Genomic DNA, 12,672 nt, shown 5'->3' with positions numbered 1-12,672 from the left:
GAGTAATAACAGGAAAGAGGAACGGACTTGTGTACAGATCCTGACCTTTCATCTCTTTCATCTTGCAGCTCTAAGCACGGAGGGGATTTTCCGGCGGTCGGCCAGCACTCAAGTGGTACGAGAAGTTCAGCAGAAATATAACATCGGTAAGTATTTGAAAGTTACACCAAAGAGGTTGTTCACTATCGACATTAGAAGGTTGCCCTAATAATAAGCTGACGACAGACCGTCCCACTGCTGAAATACTAGCAATCGGCTGTGGAACCTGGTCGCAAGTGTTCAGTTTCCCTGCAGCGCCACCACAGGGGAAATGAAGCATTACACAGCACCCAAACAAAACAATGAGAGACTAGTGCGGTGATGGCTAACCTCCGGCAAACTACGACTCCCAGCATGCTCCATTCATTTCTATGGCGTTCTGAGAACCGCCAAGCAAGGGGACATCTCGGGAGTCGTTTTTTTTTTTAATCACAGCTGGAGGAGGTTAGCCATCACAGTACTAGTGTAACACCTGGATGTATTGGGTAAAGGTGTGTCCAGCTGCTTTCTGTTCTGGTTAATACATGGGGATACCGGGGGTGGTAACCCACCTAGCGGCCTCCAACCAAAAGCAGAAGGTCCACACGGATTGCTTATAAGGGCTTCTAGGCAAACCGTGAAGCCTACCCCACTCCAGAAATGGTAAGTACTAATGACGCTGTACCCTTTCTATGTATCTGTGTCCAGGGGCACTTGTTGACTTCAAGCAGTATGACGATGTCCACTTGACTGCAGTCATCCTCAAGACCTTCCTCCGGGAGCTCCCCGAGCCGCTGCTGACATTCAACCTTTACAATTACGTTGTGGAATTTTTCAGTAAGTGGAATTTTCTTTCTAACACCAAGGTTTTGCAGGGTAGGCCGGGTCTCCACACAGGGGCTATCCACATTGTAAATCAGTGGGACTAATCGGAAGCTTTTCTGTGCAGAAAAGAATATGAACTTAGTAGCAGGCTGCATAGAGCGGGGCGCCCAGGGATCTAAGTGCACTTACTATTATTCCTGGGCGCCGCTCCGTTCGTCCGCTGTGGCACCCGGTATATTCTCAGCATTCGGTGCAAGTAGGAGGAGACGCCAGTGTCCAATCACAGCGCAGAGCTCAGAGCCAGGGAGTTCTTTTTCCTCCCAGGCTCTGAGCTCTGCGCTGTGATTGGACAGCGCTGCTGTCGGGGAGAAGGAGAGACTCTGGCTGATTATTTACAGTTGGTCACGAGGACCAGAAGTTGTCTCTAGGTTTACATCAAAATCCGCTTTAGGCTCCATTCACACGTCCGCAAAATGGGTCCACATCCTTTCCGCAATTTTGCGGAATGGGTGCGGACCCATTCATTCTCTATGGGGACGGAATGGATGCGGACAGCACACAGTGTGCTGTCTGCAGCCGCAATTGCGGAGCGCGGACCCGATTTTGGGTCCGCAGCTCTGCAAAAAGATAGAGCATGTCCTATTCTTGTCCGCAGCTTGCGGACAAGAATAGGCATTTCTATGGGGGTGACGGGCTGGTGTGTTGCGGACCCGCAATTTGCGGGTCCGCAACACACCACGGACATGTGAATGTAGCCTTATTCGCCAAACACGACACAGTCGATCGTTCTCGGAATTACATGTGTTACTTATCCCTATATATAAAATATAACATTTATTTCTTTATCACTAAAACTCCTTATCTATTACTGACATTTAAAATTATCCGCTGTGTCTGCAGATCCCGCTATATTATTACCTTATTGTTTGCCTTATTGTTTGCAAAGGGGCTGCCTATAGGGCCCTAGCTTAATTCTGCCTGCCGGCTCCTTTATTTTCCCACGGTATCTACCGTGCTGTTATGGGCTCACACGGTTTGTGTCACAGTGCGCTGCACCTGTACGTTTTTGGGTTCCCTATTAGCGCTCCCTGTTTGCTCATACAAGCTGCTGGTCTGTTACTTTAGAGTCCCTATTAGCTCATTCTGCATGTCTTTTGGACTGCCCAAACCCCTGAGGACGCCAAGTGTTTGGCGAAACATGTCGGGGGGCAGAGTGTGAATGTTACATGTGTTTTAAACAGCGAGTGTCTGCATAGCAAAAGACCTGCAGAATGAGCTAATAGGGACTGCAAAGTAACAGACCCGCAGCTTGTATGAGCAAACAGGGAGCGCTAATAGGGAACCCATAAACGTACAGGTGCAGCGCACTGTGACACAAACCGTGTGAGCCCATAACAGCACGGTAGATACCGTGGGAAAATAAAGGAGCCGGCAGGCAGAATTAAGCTAGGGCCCTATAGGCAGCCCCTTTGCAAACAATAAGGCAAACAATAAGGTAATAATATAGCGGGATCTGCAGACACAGCTGATAATAGAGAAGGAGTTTTAGTGATAAAGAAAGAAATATTATATTTTATATATAGGGATAAGTAACACATGTAATTCCGAGCACGATCGACTGTGTCGTGTTTGGCGAATAAAGCGGATTCCGATGTAAACCTAGAGACAACTTCTGGTCCTAGTGACCAACTGTAAATAATCAGCCAGAGTCTCCTCTTCTCCCTGACAGCAGCGCTGTCCAATCACAGCGCAGAGCTCAGAGCCAGGGAGAAAAAAACAACTCCCTGGCTCTGAGCTCTGCGCTGTGATTGGACAGCGCTGCTGTCAGGGAGAAGGAAGAGACACTGGCGTCTCCTCCTACTTGCACCGAATGCTGAGAATATACCGGGGGCCACAGCGGACGAACGGAGCAGCGCCCAGGAATAATAGTAAGTGCACTTAGATCCCTGGGCGCCGCTCTATGCAGCCTGCTACTAAGTTCATATTCTTTGGACCAATGAAAGGTCCTCTTTAATACACATGCGTATTCATCATTCCATGACGACTTTCAGTTACGTGTCAATGGAGTAATCTGGAACATGTGAACATCTCTTTAAAGGGGTTATCTCATGTGAGACATTGGTGGCATATGGCTAGGGATATGCCAGCAATGTCAGCTAGGTGTGGGTCCCACCTCTGAGATTGGCAGATATCTCCAGGACTGGACCCCCGAAGTAAGTTCAGAGCAGCCGCACTCACTCGACTCTCTCCAGCAGTCCCATAGAAGTGAATGGAACGGTGCATTATCCATTCATGTCTATGAGACTTCCAAAAATAGCCGAGGATGTTGACTCGGCTTTTTTCAGAACTCCCATAGCTCCCATTTGCTCTTTCACTTTTGGGGGCACATTCTGGAGATGAGGGTCCCAGAGGTGGGACCAGCACTTATCTGACATTGGTGGCCTTCCATGGGCTTCCGATCCGTGCTTCCGCCACACACTGCACCATATCCTAAAGATTGCGGACCCATTTAAGTCAATGGGTCCGCATCTGTGATACGGAATTCATACGACCGGTGCCCGTATATTGCGGACCGGCTGTTTGTGGTCCGCAATACGGGCACGGGGCACACACACGTTTATGTGCATTAGCCCTTAATGTATCCTAGCACCGTACTTGGCTGTCTTAGAGTCGAATGGAGCACGGTGTAGGCATGAGCATTTAAAAGGGGCAACACTGGGCCTCCATGATTGGCGGTTGCCCCAGCAATGAGTTTCCCTGTCCATAAGATACTGATAGGGGGTAATTGTTTGTCGTGGGACTGCCCCTTTAAATTTCCCTGAGATATAATCCAATCTGACTTGCACCCATATACCAGTCTGTAACATAACCTATTCTTTCCCTATAAATCTCTTGCAGATCTAGAGCCAGAGAAGAAGGTGGAATCTGCTAGAGAGACTCTTAAGACTTTGCCTGAAGAGAATTATGAAGTTCTCCGGTTCCTCACTGGTTTTCTTGTTGAGGTAAGAAAAGGGTTCAGCCGCGGCGAGCAGGGATGTGTGCGTTCCACCCTCCAACTCATGATTGTTCTTTGACTCTCCTCAAGGTGTCCTCTCGGAGCAGAGAGAATAAGATGACAAACGCCAACCTGGCTGTGGTGTTTGGCCCAAACCTCCTTTGGGCAAACGATGTGGCCATGACCCTCAAAGCCATAAATCCCATCAACACCTTCACCATGTTCCTGCTTGACAACCAGAAGGAGCTGTTTGAGGACGTGAATTTGTAAACGGGAATTTTTCGCCCTGCAACACTGCGCCACTGCCATCCTTATGCTGCACGACCACCTCCACCGCATCACTGTACCGTCCTGTTGTCTGTGTGTGTGTGTGTGTGTGTGTGTGTGCGCAGACCTCTGTGTGACACGTTGGAGCTGGCATCTCCAATGCAGCTTGCAGCAAAAGGAAACACAAAGCCATCCATGTGTCTACCCGAATCTTGGCCACCGCTGATGCCTCTGGTAGGCAGCACTTTTCCTTTGTGACAGTTGTGGTAATGTTGGGTGTGAGGTGGCATATTATAAAAGATTGAGGGATTCTTCCCGTATGACTTAACTCCATTCATTTCTTCTCTTTGACATTCCTTCGCACTCCCACCTTTGTTTTACGTCCCACACATCTAGGCCATACTTTGTATACTGCCCAGAGAGGTACTGCCCCGAGTCCAAATCCGCACTGTTCATATGGTGCAAACAAGTCTCCAAACTTTTTGAATTTTTTTAGGATGACTGACAGCTTATGGCTATCTGGTCTTTTAAATCTGGTTGACATTTTGTACCACTATCTACCACGACCACCACATGGGAGGGGGGGGGTTTCTACATTTCGGGATCTCCATTTCAGCTGCTTACTTTTATATAGTTTGGTGTTTTTGTTTTTTCAATTCTTTTAACAATATTTTATAATTGTAGCAGGCTCCAGGCGACAAAAAAAGTTGGTAGAAAACAAATAAAACCTGCTGCGTTCATATATATTTACACTGGTGATTGTCCTATAGGAATACAGGCAGGTAAGGCTCAAAAATATGAACTGTAGAGTAGAAATACCTTTCATTAAATGGAGTGCATTCCCATGATGCATTGCTCACAGTTGCCACTTGGGTTGCCCTAGATTAGAAAAACACAGCTGCTTTTAAAAAAATATAAAACAGCCCCCCCCCCGTCCACAGGTTGTGTCTGGTATTGCAGCTGAGCTCTATTCAAATCGGTACAACCAGTGGACACATGCAGTGCTATTTTTTGCAAGAAGGCAGCCATGTTTTGTAATGGTGTACAACCCCTTTAATATAATTATTATATTTTTTTTTTACTGTGGGTGGAACTTGGCAGTTATGTGACAACTAAGGCAAGCGGCATATAGGAGTGGAGTCTAAAAATGCAATGTAGAAACCATACTGCAACAGAGTATACAGGGAATACAAGGCATTTCCAGGTAGTATGCAATATAAACTCTTCTTGAGAGACACATTTTTCCAGAATTTTACTATTAATGGCCTGTCCTTGGGATAGGCTATCAATAGTGGATCAGCGGGGGTGGGGTCTGACACGCCGCACCCCTGCAGATCAGCTGTTTAAAGAGGCCACAGCTTTCCGATGAGCAATGTGGCCTCCTCACAGCTTACCAAGCCCAGCGCAGCACATTGTATAGTGGCCATGCTTGAGCCATGACCCATCCCATGACTGAGCTGCACCTAGGCCATGTGACCGATGAACGTGACGTCACTGCCCTAGGAAGAGGTCGCAGCACTCACCAGAGCATCGCGGCTTCTTCAAACAGCTGATCGGCGGAGATGCCAGGAATCGGAGCCCCCACGCATTATATGAGCCTGGAAACCCCTTTAAGCCTATAGCACTCATTTATTATGGTCTTTTTTTTTTTTATAACCACCAGTATAGACATAATTAAATTCAAAAAATTCTGCCTGTCTGCAACTACCACTGTACGGAGCTAGAGAGATGACTGAGATAACTGTCTAAACAGTATGTAGAGAGCTCCCCCTAGTGGTGGCTGCAGGAAGCTAGATTTGTTTATCTCTAAGCAGGTATCAGCGCTGTATATACACTATATAGGTAGATCCTAAAATCACATTACAAAAACAGCTCTCTGAGGCACAGCAGCTACAACATGCGCTGGGCAATGCCACCTCTGTCTGTTTCGGCTTTGTGTAGTTCTGTATGTGTGCCATACATGTTGTTTGGTAGTGAGGACCTAAGAGTCTACTAATGCCACCAGACTTATCGGCGTTCATGTGGTCACAGTAATGCTGATATCTGCTGGAAATCCTCAGTGCGGCTCGGTGTTATATGGTCTGCGATCCAGTTGTAGTCCTTTTGAGAAGTGCATTTATGAATACGGTTTTGTAATTTTTCATGATATTTTATTGCCAAATGTTTGCCTTGGATGTATTGTTTTTAAGTGCTTAATGTATGTTTAAGGCTTTGCCTCTGAGTGAGCGAGTGAGTTCCTTTATTGGGAGGTTTAAACTAATGGGCGCCTTAAATTGTAGATTCCTCCCTTTACATACATATTATCTAAACCAGGCATGCTTAACCTGCGGCCCTCCAGCTGTTGCAAAACTACAACTCCCAGCATGCCCGAACAGCCTACAGCAGGGCATTGTGGGAGTTGTAGTTTTACAACAGCTGGAGGGCCGCAGGTTGAGCATGCCCGATCTAAACCTATGTGGGAACTATATACACCCTGTAGTGTGGTCAGTACCGTTGCATGCTGGGTGCCATATTGCAGTGTTCCAGCCTACAAGAAGTGCTTGGAGAGGGGAACATGCCCTGATATGTGCCACTACATCCAGTATGCATGCAACAATTAAAAGAAGTTACCAGATCCGAAATGTGGTTGTGTCCGTGAGCTCCTAGCCCCAACTTGATCAATGCAGGCCTATGTGTCTCTATGGTTACAGACTACAAACAAAGCATGTGTGTAGTCTGATCTTACAGGCTTGGGTTATTCCTTTCCACCTGCCCCTTACACTTTGTTGACTTGCATTCGGCAGGGGATCATGACTGCAGAATCGGACTACACAAGAGTTGTTTGTAGTCTGTTGCCAAGGAGACAGATACGTCTGGATAGGAGTTACACAAAACGGTACAAGAGTTTTAATATATATTCCAAGTTGCACCATTTTTATTTTTTTTATTCACTGAACCCACAGTCATGTATGTGTGTGCTCGTTACTGTTCAGTCCCACGGAATTTGACAGCCTCGATGATGGAGGATATTAAATCCTGACCTGTGTATGGTGAATGCAATGGCTGTATGCTCCACTGTTTCCGTAACGCGTGCGCCCTGTGGCCGTGCTGCATGAACACTCCCCGCGGGGCAGCCGCAGCGGATCGTGGACCCAAACATGTTCTATCTTTTTGCGGAATGGAAGTACGGGACGAAACCCCATGGAAGCACTCCGTAGTGTTCCGTACCATTCCGCATCTCCGGATTTAGCCACGGAGCGCACACACACGTTCGTGTGCAATAAGCCTAACATTTCTTCCCATAAATGTCCGATAGGTGCAGGTCCCACCTCAGGCACCCACACATTCCTCAAAAACGGGACTTGGGTGTGAGAGGCAAACTGGGAAGTTAAAATGGCCCTGGACAAAAAATAATAATTAAGTGACCCCATTTTGTAGTCGGGTTCAAACTGACAGAAGTCAGGGCGAACACAAGTAGGCAGAGCCAGCAATATCGTAGTGCAGAACTAAATAGCACAATATACCGCACCAGCAGCACAAAATACATGCCCAACAACTGCCACTGGCCGGCCATGAGGAGGACTCAGGCAGCCCCCCCCCCCCTGGGCATCGGCCCACCGGGAAACTTCCCTGTAGGGTCTGTGCCCAGTCTGCCCCTGTCGGGTAAGCTGTTGATGCAAGTGGTGGCTCGGCTATTTTCAGAAGTCCCCTAGCAGTAGACGCCATGCTCTGCATTCAGGGGCCCCCTTCTTGAGATAGGTGTGGGGCCTGCTCCTATCACTATGCCATAAGTGTCCAAAGGCGACAACCCCTTTAAAAGCACTGTGACCAATACCAGACCTAGTCCGCCCCCCCAGTCCCTGCACTGGGCAGATCACAATTCCTTTAAGTCTACCTCTCATAATCAAAAGGGAACCATAGCTTTCCATCAGCGCAGGCTTTGTGTGGGTGAATGGACGAGGCCTACCCTATCAGACATGACTTATGCCCCCTCACCCCTTCTTCAGGACGTGAGCGGCCAGTAGGATCGACCACATGAGCGGATCTCGGCGTATTGTAACGTGTAAATGTGTTTGAGGCTGCGGTGCGGGCGTACCTGAGGGTCTGCCTCTCTTTCTGCTTTATAGTTAGTTCCTATCTGTTGCGGTTCCGATCCGGTATAAATATGGTTCCTGCCTCGCCTCCCACATTTTTATTCTGCTTGTGATTTCACGTTTTGTATTTCAAAGAGAAGGAAAAAATAAATCAGTTGATGAAATGTAACCCGAGTCCATGTGTTATTTATGTACAGCATGGGAAAATTCGCCATGTTCTTGCCCATATGCGGGCAGTATTAGCGCTGTTCTAACTGGTGAATTAATGGGGATCTCCTGATATTGATAAAATATCCTCAGGATAGGTCATCATTATCCAATCAGTGGGGTCTGACACTCCCCAACCTCACCGATCAGATGCTCCCTCTGTCCCTGGAACTAACACTGAGAAAGTACAGCGCCGTTCAAAGTGTAGTGGCCATGCTGGGTTACTGCAGCGCAGCTGGCATTCACGTCAATGGAAAATAAGCTGCAGTAACCCAACATGGCCACTACACTTGAAACGGCGCTGTCTGCTTCCTGCTCCATTCAAGAACTAATTGCAGCTGGAGGCTGCAGGGAACAGATGATTGGTGTCGGCCCCTCACCATTTGGTATCCCAGGACGGAAAGCAAAAGACTGCAGGCAGCGTTTTGGTGTCAGCCTCCAGAGCGGAATGAAGACTGAACGGAGGCATTCTGAGCGGATCTTTTTCCATTCAGAATGCATTAGGGCAAAACGGATCTGTTTTGGACCGCTTGTGAGTGCCCTGAACGGATCTCACCAACTGAAAGCCGAAACGCCAGTGTGAAAGTAGCCTTACTCAGCAGAGGGCGACAGTGAGCTGAGGAGAAACCAGTATTACAGTGTAGGGAAGTAAGTGATGTACGAAAGGCCGTACACATAAGATAGAAATTGGCTGAAACCACCAAGATTAGCTGACAGTCTCACGTGTACGGGGGTCTACGGACTCTCTCCATAATGGTAGATATGTGGGCATGGATTGCAACATGCCCAATCCTTTGTTCCGGCTCAAGATAAGCTGTTGCCAGACATCTCTCCCAGGGGCTTATCTTCAGCGGGAACAAAGGATCGACTGTCCGCCATTACATGTGAACGGCAAGTTGTCGCTCTGGATACAATTGCATACGTGACACCCCTTTGCCAGGTTGGAGAGCGGACGGCTACAGATGACACCAGGAGTGTGCAACCTCTGGCAGTCTAGCTGTTGCAAAACTAACACTCCCAACATGCTTCGTGTTCACTTCTGTGCAAGTTTTGAGAACAGCTGAGCAAGTGTGCATGCTGGGAGTTGTAGTTTCACAACAGCTAGAGTGCCAGAGGTTGCTGACCCCTGCATTACACAGATAGCTCATGGATACTGTGCAATGCTTTCACCTGTGGTAGTGCTGCCAGGTTCCTCCACAGACACTGAGGACAACAGCCTTTAAAGGCTATGGACACCTTTTTTTTTTTTTTTAGCTTTTTTTTATTATTATTGCCGTGACCGCATTATTAGAAAAATATTTTTTGTATTAAATCTTTTTGTCTTCTGCAACTTGCATTTCTTATCATACGTTGCAGGCTGCTTAGTCCCATCCAGTGTGAAATCGGACGTGCTTTCGGGCAGCTCATGTAGCCCCTCTCTCTGCTCTCCTGAATGCAAATCTAAGCAGATATTTATGTACTTCCAATTAAGATAAACTTTCATCAAAAAGGGATGTAAAAACCGCGAGGAGAGGACTGAGCTGCCTGACGCATTTCACACTGAATGCGACCAAGCAGCCCGCAATGTATGGGAACGCATGCAGGCTACAGAAGACAATCCCAGCAACATTTTTAATAAAAAAAATAAAAAAAACATTCTTAAATATGTTTTTCATCCTATAATACAACCAATGCAATAAAAAAAATACTCCAAAAGATGGACATGACGCTTGTCACTCAGGCCCCTCTCATTTACACAGAAGTGTGAAAGTTTGTTTACATCCAGACAAACTTCTTCGGGACTAAGTATCTGCCTCGCCCGGGGTGTTGTCACGCGCGACTGGTTCAGCAGGGATCCACATGCAAAGTTCACAAGTCACAAAACAGGTCGTTCTGCGCAGTGTTTGCCTCCAGAGTACATGGATGGCGTGTTTACACCAGGTACAATCCCCACCTATCAATAACATGTTTGTGCCATCTTCTCAGTCTGGTGACACGGCCGTCCGGCCACATGTGATCACATGACCGCACAGCCACTAGTGTTGAGCGAACTTGTGTTTTAAGTTCGGCGTCTAAAGTTCGGGTTATCGAAGAATCGCGTTATGGATTCCGCTACCACAGACCATAACGGAATTTAGAATCCATAACGGGATTCTTTGACAACCCGAACTTGGATCAGGCTTTGGGAAAATCTTTCCTAAACTCCCCCCAAAGGGATCCTGGCCCAACGTACAGCCGTGTGCATGAGGCGATAGGCTAGATCAGGGATCAGCAACCTTCAGCACTCCAGCTGCTGTGAAACTACAACTCCCAGCATGCACACGTACTTGGCTGTTCTTGTAACTCCCATAGAAGTGAAAGGAGGATTCTGGGAGTTGTAGTTTCAGAACTGCTGATGTTGCTGATCCCTGGGCTAGATTATCACATACGTTTTCACACCAAATTTCCTGAAGTTGTGCCCATTGCGACCAATCACAGCGCAGCCTTCATTTTTTTTTTTCAGATCATTTTAAAATGCAAGCTGAGCCCTGATTGGTTGCTGCACACAACAAAGCTGGATCTTCCGTAAGGCTACATTCACACTGTGTTTTGCAGTGTCACTTTTGCTACATGTGCCAGGAATCCTCCTGGTGCATATGTCACACATATATAACAATATAATAACATTTTCACTCTGCGGTCGTACTAAACCCTCACACTGGTATTGAGAGATTAGCCAACATATCCTACTGTGGAGGACCTGCCTGAGCACCGCGCCAAGGTTTCTCAAGAAGCTCGGGACCTAACACTCACCTACCTGTGCCGTATGGGCAATACCAGGAGCCAGTGGGCGAATTACAGGAGTGTACGGTCCGACTCATAGCCACCTCTCCAGTTACCTCCAGCATGTAGCCATGCTAGCAATGGGAGGAGCCTGCGAGTGTTAGGTCCCGAGCTACTTGAGAAACCTTGGCGCGGTGCTCGGGCTCAGACATGTCCACCACAGTAGCATATGTTGGCTAATCTCTCAATTTTAACATCAGTATGAGGATTTAGTAAGACCGCAGAGTGCACCTGTCTTTGTAAATGTTATTATATTGGTTATCACATCCACATAATTGCTATCCTGTGTGGGATGTCTATTGTGGTCCGCTGGGGGCATCCTCCATTGTATGCATTTTTACTGGGGATAGTCATTAGCAACGGGCCACAAGTGCCGGATTTGCTCCCCTGTATATATGCACAACTGCATGTGGGTTGGAGCAATTCTTGCCTGTTTAAAACCACGCTATTTTTTCAGTTAGTTTGTATATGTCACACATAGCCGTAAGCCCCCATTTCCCTGACGGACCACAAAAGAAGGTCCGTAAAAGGTTAGTATACTGAATGTACAGGCATCCCAAAAGAGAAAAAATATATAAATGTATACCGTGCTGTGGCTATACATGGTATCTGTTGGAGGCACCATGTTAGCCAGTTGCATTGCTCTCAATAAGAGTCTAGGGCACTCCAGCTGCTGTGAAACTACAACTCCCAGCATGCATACTTTCTTGGCTGTTCGTGTAACTTACATGGAAGGGATAGGAGGATTCTGGGAGTTGTAGTTTCAGAACACCTGGCGTGCCGGAGGTTGCTGATCCAGTGGTATGTTCACACGATTGTAAATCTGACGGATTTGTCATGGAATCCACAACAACAATCCAAGGCGGCCCCGCAGATTTCCGCCACTGACAATCCGACTGTATTAGGCCCGTTCACAGTTGTATTGCCATTTTGGCAGGGTATTCCGCTAGCTGTTGGCTGGACAAAGAACACTGCATGCAGCGGCGGTACTCGTCTGGCCGAAACCCAACATTTATGCTGGAATACGATGAGCTCCAGTAGCCTGATCAGACTCCCGGATTACCAACGCAACTGAGAACAAAGCCATAGCGGAAACTGCATCGCGACATGCCAATTCTTAAAGGGGTTGTCCGGGCTTTTACTATTGACCTATCCTCAGGATAGCTTATTGGTATTGTCAACAGTCAGGAAAGGCACCTTTTTCTTGTTTAAGCTGCATCCATTGTTCCAGCACAATAAAAGGCCCCTACATCTCACATCCACACACTGGGGAACAAATCCCAATAAAGGGACACTTCACCTGCAATAGCACTTTCATTGTATACTTGTTGAAATGTCCATGCGGCCTTTGCTACGTAGGTGAGACTACGATGCGCATGAAGGATCGCTTTGCAAAGCGTAAATCAACAATTCGCAATGAAAATCTTCTATTGCCTATCCCGCTGCATTTTCATCAACAGAGACACAATGTGTCTCAACTTCGCT

At 47.3% G+C, this 12,672-nt stretch overlaps 1 protein-coding gene across 2 annotated transcripts in view; it reads left to right on the top strand.

Moving 5' to 3' along the window:
* The window catches only part of ARHGAP1 (Rho GTPase activating protein 1), a 55,978-nt gene extending 47,633 nt beyond the window's left edge, over nt 1-8,345 (top strand). For both annotated transcript variants that reach the window (XM_040409172.1, XM_040409171.1), the window contains exons 10-13: nt 69-146; nt 727-855; nt 3,742-3,845; nt 3,929-8,345. In XM_040409172.1, the coding sequence (XP_040265106.1) occupies nt 69-146; nt 727-855; nt 3,742-3,845; nt 3,929-4,108 (491 nt within the window). In that variant the 3' untranslated portion in view covers nt 4,109-8,345. The remainder of the gene's footprint in view (nt 1-68; nt 147-726; nt 856-3,741; nt 3,846-3,928) is intronic.
* Nucleotides 8,346-12,672: the final 4,327 nt, after the last annotated feature.

This window comes from Bufo bufo, chromosome 10 (assembly GCF_905171765.1).
Source record: "Bufo bufo chromosome 10, aBufBuf1.1, whole genome shotgun sequence".
NCBI classification, from domain to species: Eukaryota; Metazoa; Chordata; class Amphibia; order Anura; family Bufonidae; genus Bufo; species Bufo bufo.
Note: the sequence above shows the minus strand (reverse complement) of the source record. Positions and strands in the feature narration are given on the sequence as shown.